Source organism: Rana temporaria, chromosome 1 (assembly GCF_905171775.1).
Source record: "Rana temporaria chromosome 1, aRanTem1.1, whole genome shotgun sequence".
In the NCBI taxonomy this organism is placed as follows: domain Eukaryota; kingdom Metazoa; phylum Chordata; class Amphibia; order Anura; family Ranidae; genus Rana; species Rana temporaria.
In genome coordinates, this window is record NC_053489.1 from 41,215,513 (window position 1) to 41,238,206 (window position 22,694).

Here is a 22,694-nt window from a genome sequence, read left to right on the forward strand (position 1 = left end):
GGGTGTGGCTGTAGGACTGACGTCATCGATCGAGTTTCCCTATAAAAGGGATCACACGATCGATGCAGCCGCCACAGTGAAGCACGGGGAAGCCGTGTTTACATACGGCTCTCCCCGTTCTTCAGCTCCGGGGAGCGATCGCGACGGGGCGGCTATAAACGAATAGCCGCGCCTGAAGCCACGGGGACTGCCGCATGTACCGGGGGGGGGTCCCGATCGGACCCCCGACCCACGTCAAGCAGAGCACGTACAGGTACGTACATGTGCCATTCTGCCGACGTATATGTACATGCGGCGGTCCGGAAGTGGTTAACGGACACCATTAAAAACAGTGCGGTTTTCATTGTCGTGCGACTCAAGTCACATCTGTCACACTGAGGTGGTTTTCAGGCCCTAGAAAAAGCTTCTAAATAATGCCTGAAAATTGCCTCCCATTCATTTCAGTGTGTCATTTCACACTGGGGCGGTGCGTTTGCGGGACGTTGGGAAATGTCTTGCAAGCAGCTTATTTGGGGTCGTTTGGGAGCGCTCCCAAAATGCCCTACCCATTGAAATGAATGGGCAGCACTTCCAAAGCACCTGAAAAGCGGGTTGGAAGCGCCGTCTTTGGGGTTGTAAGTGCCCCGCTAGCGGCCGAAAAGCTCAGCTTAAACAGCGCTAAAGCGCTGCTAAAATGAGCAGCGCTAGTGCGGCCGCGGCTCAGTGTGAAAGGGGTCTTGGTGTGAACCACGCCTAACAGTGCTTTGTGGTGCCATTTAGAATTAGGCTAGGTTCACACTTATGCGATGCCAGACATTGCATGTGATTTTCTCCACATTGCTGTGCATATCACATGCGTTGTTAATGCAATTCGAGTTTTGTTTAACTGCAATGCACATTCAGAATTAAGGCTGGGTTCACACTGGTGAAATAGCGCCGGACCTCAACAAAAAGTAGAGCATGCACCACTTTAAAAAACGCAGTGCAACCGAATTGCATGGTACTTCTTCGCCATACAATTCGGTGCAGGCAACGCACTGCGTTTGCGACTTGTGTTCAGGGTGTTGTTAGCATTGCACTCCTACTGCAGAGCACAAGTGCAGTACGTTTTGAACATGATGCAGGAAATGTGCACAGAACGCAGGTTTCCCGCACCACATTCGTGTGTGGCTCCCGATATGACCAAAGGGCCGTACAATAGCTTAATAAAAATAACATTGCATTGCACAAATGCACAGTAAAACGTTTACTTGACTGCAATGCACATTCAGAATTAAAGGGGTTGTAAAGGTTCGTTTTTTATTTTCTAAATAGGTTCCTTTAAGCTAGTGCATTGTTGGGTCACTTACCTTTTCCTTCGATTTTCCCTTCTTAAGCCCCTTTTACACGGGGCGGATCAGTAATGATCCGCCCTGTGAACCTCTGCTTGCTCAGCGGGGATCGCTCCGTTGATCCCCGCTAAGCCGGGGGGGATGACAGGGCGGTCCCTGCACACTGTCCGCCCTGTCTTTTCTCCGCTTCTGTCCGTGTTCACCCGATCCGCCAGACGGATGGAAAAGTAGGTTTTTCCTCCGTCACACTTTGGCGGGTCGGATGTCAGTGGGCATGTCACTGCGACTTCATAGAGGAGCACGGAGCGCCCGTTCAGGTCCGCCTAAAAAAATGGCAGGCGGACCTGAACGGTCCGCCCGTGTGAAAGAGCCCTAAATGTTTTTTTTCTTTGTCTGAATATCTAATTTCCTGTTCCTCCTCAGTAAGCTTACCCCCATCATTCATGGTGGGTTAGTCAGCCAGAACAGCTTACTGAGGAGGAACAGGAAGTGAGAAATTCAGCCAGAAAGAAAACAAAGAAAAAAACATTTAGAAGGGAAATCAAATTAACTGAAATCTCACTACATCCAGATCGCATGTGAATCGCACATGGCCCTAAACCACTTCCCGTCCAGTGACCTACCCGTACATCATGGTACTTTTGGTGGTAATGCCGGGATGATGCCCACAGTTATCGTTTTGTAGAGCTGGCGGTCGGCTCTCTTGTAATAGCAACCTGAGTGGCTCACCAGCTGCTTGATTGCTATTACATGCAGCGTGAAGGGGCGTCCCCTCCCACCCCCTTCTGCGAATCTCTCGGACTCTCCTGTTCCACCGGGAAACCCAAGCAACCAGAGGGTGCATCCACCGGCTGGCTGGACAGCCAAGCAAAGCCGGGATCGGCTGTTTGTAATAGTAAACCGTGACATGACATCACGTCCGGTTTACTTTGTAAACTGTCGGTGCCATTTTTTCTTTTATACGAAAGCATTCAGAAACATTCATTTTGGTGTTTTGAATGCTTTTAAGGGCAGAGGAGGGATCTCTCCATCAAGGATGAGCTCAGGCATGTTCACAATGCCACATGCCCGCGCCCGCCAGGAACCTGACACTCCGCAGCGCTAATCACTGTTACAACATTTCCCAATCCGTGGCTGGACGGATCGGGAAGTGTCTCATTACCTGTGATTAGCGCTGCGGAGTGTCAGCTTCCTGGCGGGGGCGTGGCATTACAAACACGCCTGAACTCATCCTTACTCTCCATAAAGAGGGTCTTTCGCGTACCCATTGCTGTCACAAGAGATGTTTACATTATTGGAAAAAAAAAATATATTTACCTGCTCAGTTGCAGTGGATTTGCACAGAACAGCCCGGATCCTCCTCTTCTTGGGTCCCTCTTCTGTGATCCTGGCCCTTTCCTCCTGTCCAGAGCCCCCACATCAAGCAGCTTGCTATGGGGGCACCCAAGCTGAATCACAGCTCCCTGTGTTCATTCAGACACAGAGCTGCGGCCCGCCCCCCCCTTTCTCTCTGAGCCAATGGCGCCGCTGCTGTGTCTCAGCCAACGAGGAGGGAGTGTTGTGGACGGCCGAGACACTCGTGGACATTGCTGGATGGAGATGGGGCTCGGGTAAGTATTAGGGTGGGTGCGGCACAGAGAAGACTTTTTTTACAGGCTTACCCCACTTTTAAGTACACAATGGGACCTGAGCATGCATGTAAAATGAAAATGTACTTAATGGAATACCTTTTTACTTCTAGGGTGTAGTGGGGGGGGTCAGAGGCACACTGGAATAGGGCGGGCCACTCTCTCGGAGCCTCATCTCCTTCTACTGCAGCTGCAAAATGTCTGTACAGTACTTGCGAGGCACCTTACATACACTTGCGGGTATGTCCGCACTCGCAAGTGTACATAAAGTGAGTGTATTAAGATAACAAAAAATCACCTACCTTTACAACTCTTTTAATACCACTTAAAGCGGAGGTTTACCCTCATTGCTAGCTTTAACCCTATTTACAGATGATAGCGTTGCATTTTTTTTTTTTAAATGCTCCCTTACCTCTTATCTCCTCTACTTCCTGGTTTTCAGCCGAGCGGGGAGTGGGCGTGTCGCTATATTCCCCGACGGCTCTTTGCATTCTGGGAGCTGACTGTGTGTTCTCCTGTGAGTGACGTGCAGGTCATCTCAAATAGCTAGGCGCTGTAGTCTCGCGCTAGCTAGGATGTCATGTGACGCGGGAAGCGGGTCACATGACTCGCAAAGCGCGTCATATGATGAGGGAGGGCTGATACATCTTCCCCTATTGTAATTATCACAGCGGGGCGTGTCCTTTTCAGGACGCCGCCGGCCGTTGTGATAGCAACTCTGCAGTGTTGACGGCGCGGCTCGCCGCATCCCGGAAGAAGGAGGGTTTCAGAGTGCCCACAATTAAGATGGCAATGTCCATCACTATATTTTATAAAATATTCTTTTATGGGAAAAGAGGATCCTGGCAGCTGCTAAAACGGGACATGTGAGTAAAATAAATACTTTAGTAAAAGCAGCAGATTAGTGTTTAAAAAAAAAAAAAAAGTTTTCCCACAGAACCTCCGCTTTAAATGTGACGGATCAGAGGTATCATGATGTAAACGGGCACAAGTCTGTTTACATCCAGCCACCCATAGAACCATTGCGGGATCGTCCGCGTCCACTGTGCAAATGTGGACACAAACGAAACTAGCATGAAAAACTGACATCTGTCCCATTCAGCTCTGATTAAGACCCCTTTCACACTGGGGCGTTTTTCAGGCGCTTTTGGCACTAAAAATAGTGCCTGTAAAGCGCTTGAAAAACGTCTTCCCTGCAGTGTCAGTGCGAAAGCCTGAGGGCTTTCACACTGAGGCGATGCGCTGGCAGGATGTTAAAAAAAACTCCTGCAAGCAGCATCTTTGGAGCGGTGAAGGAGCTCCTGCCCATTGAAATGAATGGGCGGCGTGGCCAAACCGCCAGCGGTTTCAACCCTTTTTCGGGCCACAGCGGGGGTTAAAAGCGCTCCTCTATCGGCCGAATACCTCGGCAAAAACAACGGTAAAGCGCCGCTTACAATATCGGTGCTTTACAGCTGCTGATGCATCGGTGTGAAAGCGGCCTTAGGGGGGATCCACTCGTGGTTCCCCTGCAGAACAGAGCGGAGCAGCTCCATGTGAAAGACCCAGAGTTATAGAAGATCCCATTCACCACGCTGCGATAACGTAGTAAAACATGCGTCCTACTGCACATTACTGCAGTGTAGTTTTGTATGCATCTGTACACAGACGTATAGAAGTCTATGAACCCATTTACACAACTACACCGGACGGCGCAATGTTGTGTTGCAATTAGCGGCACAAACAAAGAACAGCGCCCCATCCAGGGCTTAAACACAAATTAATAAGCACTTTACCAGCCTTTTATTTTTATTTTTCCCCCACAGGTTCTATGCTACGGATCCCTCTAAGGTGAACATTGATTTTAGTTGACATGTCTATGGACGTCACCTTCCTAGGGACTGGATCTGCCTATCCATCTCTTTGTAGAGGGGCCTCGGCTCTCGTGTTGCGGACAGAAGGAGAATGTTGGCTGTTTGACTGTGGAGAGGGAACGCAGACTCAGTTCATGAAAAGCCTCCTTAAAGCAGGTGAGTGGACAAAGCCGATTTATAAAGTTCAAAAACAGATCTTCTTCTTTCTGGGGAGCAGGGGAGTGCTGGCAGCCTTAGGCCTGGGGGGCAAGTTCAGTCAATTGGCCCATTGAACCGCCGAATCAGCTCACCATCCATGGCCCATCTGGTTTTTCAATGCAGCCTCACCAGTGTAGCCAACAATGCAGCCTGATCACTGGGGGAGGTTACTTTGGGTGTATGGGGGGGGGGGGGGTCAGGGTCTCTCACCACAGTGATCTCAGCAGGTCCTTGCACGCCACGGCCTCCTGGTCCTGGGGTCAAGTTCCAGTCAGCACCCAGCCCTGCGTCCCGACTCCCTGACACACCCTGCTTCCAAGAATCCGGTCTCCGGGAGTTGTAGTTTCCTCTGCGCTGCTCTGTTTTCGACCCACCGGGAGCTTGAGCGTGGACTACATCTCCCAGAATGCAACAGCTAGTGGTTGGCCGCCGTGGCCATGCCCCTGGCCCAGCTTCCTAAACCAGAATAAAAAGAAAATGGTATCGGGCAGCGGCTGCCGGCCATAAGGTCAGGGTGGCCTGGGAGGCAATTGCCACCCTGCCCAGCCCTCCCCTGATGGGGAGTCCTTTGTTCTGCATTGAACAACGCACCAGTAATGATCCCAGGCCAGAATGATGATGCCCCTCCTGGGGGTATGTCCATGACAGTCTAGGCTCAAAGAAATTGGCTAACGTCATTCAACTGGGAAGACTTAGGACTTCTAGTCGGGCAAAGGAGATACTAGTTGGGCCGATAGGAAAAATGTGTTTTTGGCTCCACTGTAGTGAGTAGAGTGGTTGTTGATTGGTTTTGTCTAATCAGGGTTCGTGAGCTGTTTGATTGCTTCCCCTTGTAGTAGCTTCCAGAGCATAGGGAGGGAAATTCAAATGATTGGCCAAATATTTATAATGCCCTGGCCAGTCCCTGGAAGGAGGTGTCCAGAAGGTGTCTAGAAGGTGTCTGGGGAGGTGAGAAGTAGACAGGAGGCATGAGACGATTGTTCTAGCCTCGTTAGGGAGGGTTCTAGTACTCCTGGGGCTGTGGTCTTAGTGATACTGCTCCTAAGGGCAAGTGACTACCATTTGGGCCCCAGAATTTTCTGTGTTAAGGGCCTGAGGAGGGGGGGGGAGACCTGCTGAAGGACACTGATTTAGGGCCAGATTCTCAGTGCAGATACGACGGCGTATCTCTGCGTTGTGCCGTCGTATCTATGCGCCTGATTCTTAGAATCAGTTACGCATAGATATCTATTAGATCCGCCAGGCGTAAGTCTCTTATGCCGTCGGATCGTAACTGCATATATACGCCGGCCGCTAGGGGCGTGTACGCTGATTTACGCATCGAAATATGTAAATCAGCTAGATACGCGAATTCACGAACGTACGCCCGGCCGACGCAGTAAAGTTACGCCGTTTACGTTAGGCTTTTCCCGGCGTATAGTTACCCCTGCTATATGGTGGCGTAAGTGCGGCGTACCAATGTTAAGTATGGCCGTCGTTCCTGCGACTAAATTTGAAAATTTTACGTAGTTTGCGTAACTCGACCGTGAATGGGGCTGGACGTAATTTACATTCACGTCAAAACCAATACGTCTTTGCGGCTTATTAGGAGCAATGCACACTGGGAGATTTCCACGGACGGCGCATGCGCCGTTTGTGAAAAACATCAATCACGTCGGGTCACAGAACATTTACATAAAACACGCCCCCCTGTTCCAAATTTGAATTAGGCAGGCTTACGCCGGCCGATTTACGCTACACCGCCCCAACTTACGGAGCAAGTGCTTTGAGAATACAGCACTTGCCCGTCTAAGTTGCGGAGGTGTAACGTAAATCGGATACGTTACGCCGCCGCAAAGATACTCCGCTGGACGAGAATCTGGCCCTTAGAGTCCAGGTCTGAAGGAGGACTTGGCCATTTCCCTCATTAATTTTCTACCCGTGGAGACTGAGTGGCAGGCAGCTCCTGGGACACTGTCCGTAAAGACCTTCCTCACTTTCCGCAACCCTGTGTTTTATATTTGAACAAAAAAATTGGTAATATATTACCTTTGTGTATTAAAGCGGAGGTCTGCCCACCGGTGCAAAAATGAAAAGCCAGCAGCCGCACATACTGCAGCTGCTGACTTTTAATAATCAGATACTTACCTGTCCTGGAGTCCAGCGATGTCTGCCGCCTCCATTGCGGGTAATAGAATCCGGCAGTGTAGCCTTACGGCTTCACGCCGGGAACCCTACTGCGCATGCGCAAGGCACCGCTCCTCTCTCCCACTTGCCTGGGGCCTGGGAAAGAGGAGTAGGGAAGCCCCGCGGTGATGTCAATACCAGCAGCTGAGGCTCCCAGAAGTGGGGACAGCATACCTGTGAAAAACAGTTATCCCCTCCCCAAAAGGTGCCAAATGTGGCACTGGAGGGGGGAAGAAGTACAACGAGCACTTTTGGGTGGAACTCCGCTTTAACTTAAGTGTATCTCCTACTGAAAATTCCGCTTGAGAAACTTGTGTTTTGTGTAACGTAAACATTTGAAACTACCAAATGTTCTCTGAGGTCCCTGCTTTCAGGACCGGTTCACACAACAATTTCTGAGTTCCAGATGTGTTTCTGCATGCGCTGTTTTTTTTTTTTTATGCATTCTGGTGCGTTTTTCTTGCATTTCTGTGCATTTTCCCCTCCTTTTTTTTCCTCATTTAAATTAAAGTGGTTGTAAACCCGAAAATGTTTTATTTCTTTTTTGATGTCACAATATTCAGTATAAGATTTCCTAACGTCTGTGCCCAGTCTTGCCACACAGAGTTAATCCAGCTCTGAGCAATCCTCTTTTATTGTTCAGTGAAATAAAACGGACTTACAGAGAAAAACCTTAGTCCGTTACGCCCCCTTGCTGTGAGTGACAGGTTATTTACATATCTCATGCACTAGCCTGGAGACAGGCATTATTTTTTAATTCCCACCCCCACTCCTTGTCTGAAGTCATGTGGTTACTTTTCTGGATTTTGACTGGATGTTAGTGATCATAGCAGAATTTAGTGTAAGGGGAGTGTAGAGGTGGTCGGGGAGTCTACTGACATCACGACTCCACCCAGACAACAGACCCACCCACAGAATCTCCAGTTTTTCAGGTCTTATAACAGACAGAGGGGAGACATTTGACAGGTAAGGATACATGCAGGAGGCATCTATATCCTTATAGATCAGCACTGTGGCAGTAGTTTAGAGAGGATGAGAGCGGATTTACATCCACTTTAAGGGCATGTACATTCCATATGTTTTTCTGCATGTGTGTGTGTTTTTTGATGCATTCTGGTGAGTTTTTGATGCGTTCCAGTGTGTTTTTCCAGATGCATTCAACACAGAAAAAATGCAACATGTACTACATTTGTTGACTGCTCTGGAATGCACCGCACTTATGTGAACTAGGGCCATTGGAATCCATGTTAACCACTTCAGCCCAGGAGGATTTGGCTGTCCAATGACCGGGCCATTTTTTGCGATTCGGCACTGCGTCGCTTTAACTGACAATTGCGCGGTCGTGCGACGTGGCTTTCAAACAAAATTGATGTTCTTCCCCCCCCCCCCCCCCCACAAATAGAGCTTTTTTTTGGTGGTATTTGATCACCTCTGCTATTTTTTGTGCTATAAACAAAAAAAGACAATTTTGAAAAAATATATATATATATTACTTTGTCCTATAATAAATATCCCCCCCCAAAATATATATATATATATATATATATATTAAAACATTTTTTGTCAGTTTAGGCCGATATGTATTCTTCTACATATTTTTGGAAAAAAATCTCTAAGTGTATATTGATTGGTTTGCGCAAAAGTTATAGCGTGTACGAAATAGGGGATTTTATGGCATTTCTATTATTAATATTTTTTATTAGTTATGGCGGCGATCTGTGATTTTTATCGTGACTGTGACATTATGGCGGACACATCGGACACGTTTGATGCTATTTTAAGACCATTGTCATTTATACATCGTCCGATGCTATAAAAATGCACTGATTACTGTGTAAATGACACTGACAGGGAAGGGGTTAACCACTAGGGGCCAAGGAAGAGGTCAAGTGTGTCCTAGGGAGTGATTCTTTGTGTGTGGGGGGGGGGGGTTTCTCTACAAGTGACACGACATTGATCACTGCTCCCGATGACAGGGAGCAGTAGTAGATCACTGTCCTGTCACAAGGCAGAACAGGTGCAAAATTCAAATTGACGTACAGGTAAAAGTGCGTGAGTCAGTTGGCAAGCAGTTAAACACTGTCCATGTGTTTTTGATACAGAATAAAAACTCATTGGACTGCATCTGCTGTAAATCGGTCCCAGAAAATATATAATATATGGTGGATTTAACTAAGGGCCCATTCACACCAAACAGTTTGATTGCATAGCCAGTTCAAAATCCAGGTTATCCTATGGGCATAGTTCACACCATTAAAGTGCAGTGAAAAAAAAAAAAAAAGCACAGCATGCTGCATTTTTCCCCAACGCAAACGCGCAGAAACAGACGCAAACAAATGTAAGCGCGTGCAAACAGGTTGCAGTGAACCTGAAAGCTCAAGGAAAGAAAAGAGGAGGAAGACACCTTACAGGACAAACGCGGATGGAAAAACCGCACACTAACTGCATGTAAACACACATGTAGCGCTACCCCCTCAGGAGCCGCTGGGATTTGGGATCGGCGTATTGGGTTACCTATATGTGTTGTCTAGGGGTGAAGGTAGTGAGTAGAGCAAAAAGTGAATGTCCAGTTCGTAGATAAGGTTTTCTGAATGCTTTATTTGTTGGCCCAACACGACCAACATCAACGTGAGGTAGACAGGAAAGGTTGATTATTATTTATTATTATTATTATTATTATTATTATACAGGATTTATATAGCGCCAACAGTTTGCGCAGCGCTTTACATCAGGGAAGACAGTACAGTCACAATACAATTCAATACAGGAGGGATCAGAGGGCCCTGCTCGTTAGAGCTTACAATCTAGAAGGGAGGGTCAAGTGGAACAAAGGGTAGTAGCTGTGGGGGATGATCAGATGGACTCAAATGCAAATACAGTTGTTAGGTGTGGGTAGGATAGGCTTCTCTGAAGAGGAGGGTTTTCAGGGATCCTCTAAAAGCTAGTAGAGAAGGAGATAGGCGGATAGATTGGGGTAAGGAGTTCCATAGGCTTGGAGAGGCTCTGGAGAAGTCCTGGAGAAGAGCATGGGAGCAGGTGATGAGAGAGCTAGAGAGTAGGAGGTCTTGAGAAGAGCGGAGAGAACGTACAGGTTGGTATTTAGAGACTAGGTCAGTGATGTAGCTGGGGGCAGAGTTGTGGATGGCTTTGTAGGTAATTGTTAGTAGTTTGAATTTGATTCGTTGGGTGAGTGGAAGCCAATGGAGGGATTGACAGAGAGGAGTAGCAGACACAGAGCGGTTGGTAAGGTGGATGGAGTCTGGCAGCAGCATTCATGATGGATTGAAGGGGGGTTAGAGTATGCAGAGGTAAGCCAATGAGAAGGGAGTTGCAGTAATCGAGGCGAGAGATGACCAGGGAGTGAATTAAGAGCTTTGTGGTGTCATTGGTTAGAAAGGGGCGTATTTTGGAGATGTTGCGAAGAATGAGGCGGTAAAATTTGGACAGTGATTGAACATGGGGCTTAAAGGAGAGTTCAGAGTCCAGGACTACACCTAGGACCTTGGCATGTGGGGATGGGCTGATAGTTGTGCCATTAATTTTGACAGAGAGATCAGGGGAAGAGGCACGTGGGGGAGGGAAAATGATAAGTTCCGTTTTAGATAGATTGAGTTTGAGGAAGTGGTGCGACATCCAAAGTGAAATATCTGATAGTAAATTAGTGATACGTGAGGAAAATGAGCTAGTGAGTTGAGGGGTAGAGAAATAAATTTGAGTGTCGTCAGCGTAGAGATGGTATTGGAAGCCGTGGGAGGCTATCAGCTGACCCAGGGAGGAGGTGTAGATTGAGAATAGGAGAGGTCCAAGAACAGAACCTTGGGGGACCCCAACTGAGAAAGGAAGAGGAGGAAGTAGAATTGTACGTTGATGAAGTAAGAAAATTCTGCAGTATCAGGCTTGGATAGAGAAAAGCAATCTTGCTGTTCTGTAGTTGCATCAATACGTCGCCACTCTAGCCAGAGTGGGGGAAGTGCCCCCGGACAGACCCCTGCCACAGGCCTGGCAGCCGGAGCGTCACGTTAAGGTTGCTGGGAGGAACAGGCCTCTGCCACAGACCTGGCTGTAGTGAGACCTCTGCCACAGGCCTAGAACTTGGATGAGCTAAATAATTGAGCAGATCCTCCCAGTAATTAGAGTTAGGGTCACCGGTTGACAGTGCAAGTGTACCCGTCAATGTCCCGGTCACCAGATCCCCGATGGTTCGCTCAAGCCCTTTTGGATAACCTGCCTCCGGGTTCTCCTCAAGCCGATCCCCCACCGAACGGCATACAGCCTGGGATCTTCTCAATAGAAGGGGGACCCAGTCAGTCACTGGGGCCCCTCCGTGGCATCAGTCGCTCCAGGCCAGAAGGGCCCAGAGTCAGGAACTCTGCGTATCGTGCGACCCCAGGCCAGGTAGGCCATAGTGGTGGGGCCCGCGATGTGCGCACACCCTAAAGGTGGGTGCCGCACCTGGAACCAGGAATCCGCGAAAAAAAACAAGAACGGCCTCTGCCACAGAGATACTCCTCCCCAGCATGCCCCGCGAGGAAAAACTCCTCCTAATTGGCTGCTGAGAAGAAGCGGCTCCACCTGGACCTCTCTGGCGCCACCTGCCGCCCAGGGATGGTACCGCATCCCTGGAACGCAGTCTGACCCACAGAACAATCCAGATTTGGTGACAGACAAATTTAACACAATCAAGAATGAGAGCAACTTACCTCTCTCATTCTCCCACTAACTTTAGCGTAGTGCCCTTACTGAAAGTAAAGGGGGCGCTACACACATTAAACGCATGTGCATGGAAAAAAACGTGCAGCTGACATGCAGTTTCAGGTGTGAATGGGCCCTAATTCTCAGGCCTAGAATTATTTTTTTAAATATGCGAAGGTGTTAAGTGTAAAGTAATAGCCGTGTTTGTGAGAGTGATATAATTTCTTTAAATTTGGTGATTAAAGTGGCGTTCCACCCAAAAATGGAACTTCTGTGTTTTGGAATCCTCCCTCCCTCTGGTGTCACATTTGGCACCTTTCAGGGGGGGAGGGGGAGCAGATACCTGTCTAAGACAGGTATTTGCTCCCACTTCTGGGCATAGATCACCGCGGTGAACTACGCTAGGTCCCGCACCTACTCTGACCCCCTGCTGTCTTCTGGGAAACGCACAGGTCCCAGAAGACAGCAGGGACCAGTGGGATTGCGTAGCATGACTCGTGCATGCACAGTAGGGAACCAGGAAGTGAAGCCACAAGGCTTCACTTCCTTATTCCCTTACTGAAGATGGCGGCGGCAGCATCCGAGGGAGATATCGGCTTCGGGTGCCGACATCGCGGGCAGCCTGGACAGGCAAGTGACCTAATATTAAAAGTCAGCCGCTGCAGTGTTTGTAGCTGCAGACTTTTAATATTATTTTTTTTTTTTCGGTGGACCTCCGCTTTAATATTGTGAATGATGGTATTTAAATTTCAGTGATATTTTATGGAATGGGTGAAGAGGAGTCCTCGGATGTACAGAAGCAATGCAGCCCCCATCCCCCTAGTTGAGAAATTATTATTTATTTGACATCTATTTTCATAGCAACCCTAAACAAATGTAATGAAATGCAAACCCTGCAGAGCTAATGCTCTCCACCATGTGTTTCCTGCTTGCTTATTAATTTTTACAATCTGCGTATAACACAGCTGTCGCCATCCCCGCAGAAAGCGGCAGGTGCGGCGTGCACGAGAGCCTGTGCCGTCTCCTCCGCACCCACACACACAGACTCTGACAGCTCCATTGTACACCAAGCTAGAAAATATTAATTGCAGAGCAAATCGGTAAATCCTATTCTAAAATAAAAGCTCAACCCCTCTCCCCCCACCACCACAGAGACAGGGGGAGAATCTGAACACTGAGGTCACAACAGCAATTTGCACTAAGGTCTGGTCCGCAATAGGAATCGCACATTCCTGTGTGATTTTCCTGTGGTCCAGTGCGGTGCCATTTGAGCCGGGGAATACCTACAGGGGCCTAGCCCCATGCTCCGGGGGGGGGGGGGGGGTCTGTGCGGCCTCCCTGTACACCTGGATAGGAAAAGCGGCAGTGGCAGCTGCATATAGAGGAACCGATCTCTCCATTTTCCTCCTGCAGACTCTGCCTGCTTCTTCTCGTCCTCTTCCCTCCTGCCGGTGACTTGTTGGTATTGTTCCCCTATCCAGATGGTTCCTGTAAGGACTGCGCAGGCACAATCCTTGCCGACGGAAATCTCCGAACCTCGGCTGGCATCCAGGCTCATTCCTTAACATCCCCGTGGATTGGAGGATGTTAAAAAAAGATCCAGGAGGCCGAGCGAGCGAGGACGTGAGGCCGACTGGCCACTTTCCTCAAATTCCACGTCGCTCTGGATGCCGGCCGAGGTTCGGAGATTTCCGTCAGCAAGGATTGCGCCTGCGCAGTCCTTACAGGAACCATCCTGATAGCCAGAACCATATTGGCAGATCACCGGCATTCAGCGGCTTCAGGAGGAAAATAGAGAGATCGGTTCCTCTATATGCAACTCCCACTCCTTCTCCTATCCATATTCTTTCTCCCCCCCCCCCCCCCCCCCCCGGCTTTTTCCTGGCTCACCCTTGTCCCCTGCAGCTCCGGCCTCCCCCGACCCATCTCCTGCCAGCTGATGCAGGGGTTGTGTCATTATGAACAATGGGAAAGGGGTACGGTAAATGTGTAATTTACCAGTGCTTGTCTGAATGAGTACAGTCAGTGATCTATAGAGATACCAATCACTGACCCTGTCCATTTATAACTAAATCATAGTAAACTGTAATTACTAGGCTTCAGTTTGTGAATTAGCTGGAAGCTCTCTACAAAGCTTTTCCTGTCTATAACTAAAGCATAGTAAACTGTAGAATCAAGAAGAAAGGGTGGAATTGAGCCCTTGGTCGGACTTTAGAGGCGCGTAAGAGGGTATAAGGTAACAAAACATATAAGGAACGGCTATGGGGGTACCTCATCCTTTATAATATTTTAGAAAATAGGACCGATGTAATAGACTTTATCGGTACCAGTGAAGGACAGTCAAAGCAAAATAATACTAAATATCTTTATTACTAAATTGAAAATTGTTAATTTTTTTTTTTACACATTCTAGATAAAATCTAAATTATATGGCTCTGATCAATTTGATCAATCAACAAATTATTACAATTCCATATATATAATATTATATATATATATATAACTAGGGAGAAGACGCCAATCTTTTTTGGCTAAGGAAACTCGCTTTGATATGCAAGTGCTTTGGATTACAAGCATTCTCCTGGAACAGATTATACTCGTAATCCGAGGTTCCACTGTACTTAGGGGGGGGGCGGGGTGGAGACAGGTATTTGCACCCACTTCTGGCCACACAGTCTCGGGCAGACTGCGGGCATGACGTCACCCCCCCCCCCCCCCTGTGTTATGGGAACACTCAGCTCCCAGTACACAGCGGGAGCCAATCGGCAGGCATAGCGCGACTCGCGCATGCGCCGTAGGGAACCGGCAGTGAAGCCGGGGCGCTTCACTTCCTGGTGCCCTCATCGAGGATGGCGGGGGGGGGGGGGGCGGCAGAAGCTCGTCCTCTGCTGCGGACGGCGCTGGACTCCAGGACAGGTAAGTGTCCTAATATTAAAAGTCAGCAGCTGCAGTATTTGTAGCTGCTGGCTTTTAATATATTTTTTTCAGCTGACATCCGCTTTAAATTATTATTTTTTTACTCTGTAGTCCAAAGGCGTTTTTTATTTTTTTTTATTTTTTTAATAAAAAATATTTGGAACATGTGACCAGCAACAGAGGACTAGAAGCTCCTCCTGCTTCATTTTCCCTGCAGACAGGCTGGGAAAGAGCTGGGTCATGTGACAGCTGTATAATAACCACTTACCGACCGCCACATGACTATTTACGTCGGCACTTTGAAGAGGGATATCTCGGTAATGGCAGCAGTTGCTGCCATAACCCAGGTATCCATCTCTTCAGGCGGCGGTCCAGTTAACGGTAATGGTGGTCTCTGCGGTGAATTCGCCGCAATATCACTGTTCTCGGCTGCGGGAGAGGGCCCCCCGCTCTCCCGTGCTCTCCACAGCTTACCGGAGGCGATCGGGTCCTCTTCCTAGCTGGGTATGGATACGAGTGAGGGCAAGATGGCCCTCAACCGTCTCCATACCATACCATAGCAGGGGGGAAGCGACGTCAAAACGTCACTTCCGTCCATAGCTCTTAAAGGGCCATTTTTATTTTTTACATTTTTTCAAATGACAACATTTTGTTATTTTATTTTTTTATCGCATTTTAGCCTAAATATGAGATCTGAGGTCTTTTTGACCCCGGATCTCATATTTAAGAGAACCTGTCACGCTTTTTTCTATTACAAGGTATGTTTACATTCCTTGTAATAGGAATAAAAGTGACACAGTTATTTTATTTTTTTAAATAATAAAAAAAAAAAGTTAAATAAATAAGAAAATTCCAATCGTCCGTCCCGACAAACTCGCGCGCAGAAGCGAATGCATATGTGAGAAGCACCCGCATATGAAAAAACGGTGTTCAAACCACACATGTGAGGCATCGCCGTGATCGTTAGAGCGAGAGCAATAATTCTAGCCCCAGACCTCCTCTGTAACTCAAAACATCCCTTTTCTTGTTTTTCTCTAGCTTACTGGAACCTGCTTTTGGTTTTCTTGGTGGCCGCCCTGACTGACCCTCTGCCATATAGATTTTCGTGTGTCTATATGTCCATATATATACACTTTCTTATCTCTACCCTTGGACTATTGGGTACTACTATTTGAGATATCTGAGCACTGCGCCTTTTTTTTTTTTTAATTACAGTGCCATCATCTATATACAGAAATAGAAGGAAGAATATATTTAGTGGGAATGCTTTAATAAGCATTCCCAGTATTGATATTTGTTTTTTATTATTAGTGGGAATGCTTTAATAAGCATTCCCAGTATTGATATTCGTTTTTTATTATTAGTGGGAATGCTTTAATAAGCATTCCCAGTATTGATATTCGTTTTTTATTATTCTTCTTCTTAATTTTAATTAGTGGGAATGCTTTAATAAGCATTCCCAGTATTGATATTCGTTTTTTATTATTCTTCTTCTTAATTAGTGGGAATGCTTTAATAAGCATTCCCAGTATTGATATTCGTTTTTTATTATTAGTGGGAATGCTTTAATAAGCATTCCCAGTATTGATATTCGTTTTTTATTAGTGGGAATGCTTTAATAAGCATTCCCAGTATTGATATTCGTTTTTTATTATTCTTCTTCTTCTTAATTTTAATTTTAATTTTATTATTCCGTACGTTTTTTGGCTCTGCGTAACTTCTGCATACTTTGAGCTATTGAGACCATTCAACTATTAAAATGTTCGTCTCGTTCAGCTAACGATGGGACTTCTTCAAGTTTTTTTGTACTATTTATACTTTTTAAAATATTAAGCTTTTAGACACTTTTTTTTTAACATTGAAGTCAATGAGAACATGCTTTTTACCGCTTCAAAACACACGTTCTGCCAAAAGTTTCAGCTCCTTCATACTTTCACTTACAGACACCAAACAAACTTTAAAGCGGTCACAAAATATTCAGCTATCCAAACATGACTTTTTAGATTGATATCTTATACGGTTTTTGTGAAAACGCAATTTACGTTTAGTGATTTTTTTATCGGTTATAATGTAATCCTATGGAGCAGGTTTAGAGTGTGTCATGTGACCTTTAGAGTGGAGATCTTTGAAAACAAAAATTATCTTTAAAAAAAGGGCGAACAAATTGCTCTCACGCCCACAAGATCTACTTGTCATACACAATTTATATATCAAAACGTAGGTATGCTTGTCTGGTTTCAGGCAATGTGATCAGTTTTGTGATACGTATTTTAGTTTTAGTTCCAGGAGCTTCTAAAGGACAAGTGCCTCAAACGCCCTCCCATTGACCGTCATGTTAAAAAGTCTAAAAAAAATTCCTGCAAACACACAAAGACGCTCTTTTCTAAATCGCTGGCATGGCCACAATTTTAAGTTTATCAACATAAATTTCATATCGCTGCGTTCACAAGGGCCGTGTCTTTCAAACGGTGAAGTCGCTGTATCGATCGCATGTACGGTTGTGGATTTATTACGTTTTGTTTGGAGGCGTAATTAATGTATTGGTCTGTGAATTAAAAGGCGTTTGTAATGGAATTTCTTTCCATAAATAGCTTTCTACCTCAGTGCAATATTCCTCCTCACTGACCTGGGGGAGGGGAAACCTCTTGAGGGGGGAGGGGCGACCAGGAAGTCAGCATACTCTCTACTTTGCAGATAGAGAAAGGAGCTGTGTGTCCTAAAGATAGTGTAGTGGTTATGGTGAATGGCTTTGGTGCGGGCTCAGCAATTCAGCATTCCCACTCGCATTTTCCTCAGGGAATGCATTTTCTAGTTATTAGTGGGAATGCTTTAATAAGCATTCCCAGTATTGATATTCGTTTTTTATTATTCTTCTTCTTCTTAATTTTAATTTTAATTTTATTATTCCGTACGTTTTTTGGCTCTGCGTAACTTCTGCATACTTTCAGCTATTGAGACCATTTAACTTTTAAAATGTTCGTCTCGTTCAGCTAACGATGGGACTTCTTCAAGTTTTTTTGTACTATTTATACTTTTTAAAATATTAAGCTTTTAGACACTTTTTTTTAACATTGAAGTCAATGAGAACATCCTTTTTCCTGCTTCAAAACACACGTTCTGCCAAAAGTTTCAGCTCCTTCATACTTTCATTTACAGACACCAAACAAACTTTAAAGCGGTCACAAAATATTCAGCTATCCAAACATGACTTTTCAGATTGATATCTTTTACGGTTTTTGTGAAAACGCAATTTACGTTTAGCGATTTTTTCAGAAAATGGAATCGGTTATAATGTAACCCTATGGAAGGGATTTAGAGTGTGTCATGTGACCTTTACAGTGGAGATCTTTGAAAACAAAAATTATCTTTAAAAAAAGGGCGAACAAATTGCTCTCACGCCCACAAGATCTACTTGTCATACACAATTTATATATCAAAACGTAGGTATGCTTGTCTGGTTTCAGGCAATGTGATCAGTTTTGTGATACGTATTTTAGTTTTAGTTCCAGGAGCTTCTAAAGGACAAGAGTGACAAAACCACTCTCATTGACCGTCCATGTTAAAAATTTTAAAAATTTTCCTGCAAAACACACAAAGACGCTCTTTTCTAAATCGCTGGCATGGCCACAATTTTAAGTTTATCAACATAAATTTCATATCGATGCGTTCACAAGGGCCGCGTCTTTCAAACGGTGAAGTCGCTGTATCGATCGCATGTACGGTTGTGGATTTATTACGTTTTGTTTGGAGGCGTAATTAATGTATTGGTCTGTGAATTAAAAGGCGTTTGTAATGGAATTTCTTTCCATAAATAGCTTTCTACCTCAATGCAATATTCCTCCTCACTGACCTGGGGGGAGGGGAAACCTCTTGAGGGGGGAGGGGCGACCAGGAAGTCAGCATACTCTCTACTTTGCAGATAGAGAAAGGAGCTGTGTGTCCTAAAGATAGTGTAGTGGTTATGGTGAATGGCTTTGGTGCGGGCTCAGCAATTCAGCATTCCCACTCGCATTTTCCTCAGGGAATGCATTTTCTAGTTATTATTCTTCTTAATTTTAATTTTAATTTTATTCCGTACGTTTTTTGGCTCTGCGTAACTTCTGCATACTTTCAGCTATTGAGACCATTTAACTTTTAAAATGTTCGTCTCATTCAGCTAACGATGGGACTTCTTCAAGTTTTTTTGTACTATTTATACTTTTTAAAATATTAAGCTTTTAGACACTTTTTTTTAACATTGAAGTCAATGAGAACATCCTTTTTCCTGCTTCAAAACACACGTTCTGCCAAAAGTTTCAGCTCCTTCATACTTTCACTTACAGACACCAAACAAACTTTAAAGCGGTCACAAAATATTCAGCTATCCAAACATGACTTTTTAGATTGATATCTTATACGGTTTTTGTGAAAACGCAATTTACGTTTAGTGATTTTTTTATCGGTTATAATGTAATCCTATGGAGCAGGTTTAGAGTGTGTCATGTGACCTTTAGAGTGCAGATCATCCACAAAAAATATTATCTTTAAAAAAAGGGGGAACAAATTGCTCTCACGCCCACAAGATCTACTTGTCATACACAATTTATATATCAAAACGTAGGTATGCTTGTCTGGTTTCAGGCAATGTGATCAGTTTTGTGATACGTATTTTAGTTTTAGTTCCAGGAGCTTCTAAAGGACAAGAGTCATGTTAAAAAGTCTAAAAAATGTTTCTGCAAAACACACAAAGACGCTCTTTTCTAAATCGCTGGCATGGCCACATTTTTAAGTTTATCAACATAAATTTCATATCGATGCGTTCACAAGGGCCGTGTCTTTCAAACGGTGAAGTCGCTGTATCGATCGCATGTACGGTTGTGGATTTATTACGTTTTGTTTGAAGGCGTAATTCATGTATTGGTCTGTGAATTAAAAGGCGTTTGTAATGGAATTTCTTTCCATAAATAGCTTTCCTTACCTCAGTGCAATATTCCTCCTCACTGACCTGGGGGGAGGGGAAACCTCTTGAGGGGGGAGGGGCGACCAGGAAGTCAGCATACTCTCTACTTTGCAGATAGAGAAAGGAGCTGTGTGTCCTAAAGATACTGTAGTGGTTATGGTGAATGGCTTTGGTGCGGGCTCAGCAATTCAGCATTCCCACTCGCATTTTCCTCAGGGAATGCATTTTCTAGTTCTTCTTCTTCTTAATTAGTGGGAATGCTTTAATAAGCATTCCCAGTATTGATATTCGTTTTTTATTATTCTTCTTCTTAATTTTATTCCGTACGTTTTTTGGCTCTGCGTAACTTCTGCATACTTTCAGCTATTGAGACCATTTAACTTTTAAAATGTTCGTCTCATTCAGCTAACGATGGGACTTCTTCAAGTTTTTTTGTACTATTTATACTTTTTAAAATATTAAGCTTTTAGACACTTTTTTTTAACATTGAAGTCAATGAGAACATCCTTTTTCCTGCTTCAAAACACACGTTCTGCCAAAAGTTTCAGCTCCTTCATACTTTCACTTACAGACACCAAACAAACTTTAAAGCGGTCACAAAATATTCAGCTATCCAAACATGACTTTTCAGATTGATATCTTTTACGGTTTTTGTGAAAACGCAATTTACGTTTAGCGATTTTTTTATCGGTTATAATGTAATCCTATGGAGCAGGTTTAGAGTGTGTCATGTGACCTTTAGAGTGGAGATCTTTGAAAACAAAAATTATCTTTAAAAAAAGGGCGAACAAATTGCTCTCACGCCCACAAGATCTACTTGTCATACACAATTTATATATCAAAACGTAGGTATGCTTGTCTGGTTTCAGGCAATGTGATCAGTTTTGTGATACGTATTTTAGTTTTAGTTCCAGGAGCTTCTAAAGGACAAGAGTGACAAAACCACTCTCATTGACCGTCCATGTTAAAAATTTTAAAAATTTTCCTGCAAAACACACAAAGACGCTCTTTTCTAAATCGCTGGCATGGCCACAATTTTAAGTTTATCAACATAAATTTCATATCGATGCGTTCACAAGGGCCGTGTCTTTCAAACGGTGAAGTCGCTGTATCGATCGCATGTACGGTTGTGGATTTATTACGTTTTGTTTGGAGGCGTAATTAATGTATTGGTCTGTGAATTAAAAGGCGTTTGTAATGGTAATTCTTTCCATAAATAGCTTTCTACCTCAGTGCAATATTCCTCCTCACTGACCTGGGGGGGAGGGGAAACCTCTTGAGGGGGGAGGGGCGACCAGGAAGTCAGGATACTCTCTACTTTGCAGATAGAGAAAGGAGCTGTGTGTCCTAAAGATAGTGTAGTGGTTATGGTGAATGGCTTTGGTGCGGGCTCAGCAATTCAGCATTCCCACTCGCATTTTCCTCAGGGAATGCATTTTCTAGTTTTAATTTTATTATTCCGTACGTTTTTTGGCTCTGCGTAACTTCTGCATACTTTGAGCTATTGAGACCATTCAACTATTAAAATGTTCGTCTCGTTCAGCTAACGATGGGACTTCTTCAAGTTTTTTTGTACTATTTATACTTTTTAAAATATTAAGCTTTTAGACACTTTTTTTTAACATTGAAGTCAATGAGAACATGCTTTTTACCGCTTCAAAACACACGTTCTGCCAAAAGTTTCAGCTCCTTCATACTTTCACTTACAGACACCAAACAAACTTTAAAGCGGTCACAAAATATTCAGCTATCCAAACATGACTTTTTAGATTGATATCTTATACGGTTTTTGTGAAAACGCAATTTACGTTTAGTGATTTTTTTATCGGTTATAATGTAATCCTATGGAGCAGGTTTAGAGTGTGTCATGTGACCTTTAGAGTGGAGATCTTTGAAAACAAAAATTATCTTTAAAAAAAGGGCGAACAAATTGCTCTCACGCCCACAAGATCTACTTGTCATACACAATTTATATATCAAAACGTAGGTATGCTTGTCTGGTTTCAGGCAATGTGATCAGTTTTGTGATACGTATTTTAGTTTTAGTTCCAGGAGCTTCTAAAGGACAAGTGCCTCAAACGCCCTCCCATTGACCGTCATGTTAAAAAGTCTAAAAAAAATTCCTGCAAACACACAAAGACGCTCTTTTCTAAATCGCTGGCATGGCCACAATTTTAAGTTTATCAACATAAATTTCATATCGCTGCGTTCACAAGGGCCGTGTCTTTCAAACGGTGAAGTCGCTGTATCGATCGCATGTACGGTTGTGGATTTATTACGTTTTGTTTGGAGGCGTAATTAATGTATTGGTCTGTGAATTAAAAGGCGTTTGTAATGGAATTTCTTTCCATAAATAGCTTTCCTTACCTCAGGGCAATATTCCTCCTCACTGACCTGGGGGGAGGGGAAACCTCTTGAGGGGGGAGGGGCGACCAGGAAGTCAGCATACTCTCTACTTTGCAGATAGAGAAAGGAGCTGTGTGTCCTAAAGATAGTGTAGTGGTTATGGTGAATGGCTTTGGTGCGGGCTCAGCAATTCAGCATTCCCACTCGCATTTTCCTCAGGGAATGCATTTTCTAGTTAGTGGGAATGCTTTAATAAGCATTCCCAGTATTGATATTCGTTTTTTATTATTCTTCTTCTTCTTAATTAGTGGGAATGCTTTAATAAGCATTCCCAGTATTGATATTCGTTTTTTATTATTCTTTTTATTCTTATCCTTTATTCCGTACGTTTTTTGGCTCTGCGTAACTTCTGCATACTTTGAGCTATTGAGACCATTCAACTATTAAAATGTTCGTCTCGTTCAGCTAACGATGGGACTTCTTCAAGTTTTTTTGTACTATTTATACTTTTTAAAATATTAAGCTTTTAGACACTATTTTTTAACATTTAAGTCAATTAGAACACACTTTTTCCTGCTTCAAAACACACGTTCTGCCAAAAGTTTCAGCTCCTTCATACTTTCACTTACAGACACCAAACAAACTT

The 22,694-nt window shown here is 44.6% G+C and overlaps 1 protein-coding gene across 2 annotated transcripts in view; it reads left to right on the plus strand.

The window, feature by feature from the left end:
• ELAC1 (elaC ribonuclease Z 1) overlaps nucleotides 1-22,694 on the plus strand; it is a 30,242-nt gene that overhangs the window by 1,424 nt on the left and 6,124 nt on the right. For both annotated transcript variants that reach the window (XM_040337004.1, XM_040337013.1), the window contains exon 2: nucleotides 4,744-4,947. In XM_040337004.1, the coding sequence (XP_040192938.1) occupies nucleotides 4,791-4,947 (157 nt within the window). In that variant the 5' untranslated portion in view covers nucleotides 4,744-4,790. The remainder of the gene's footprint in view (nucleotides 1-4,743; nucleotides 4,948-22,694) is intronic.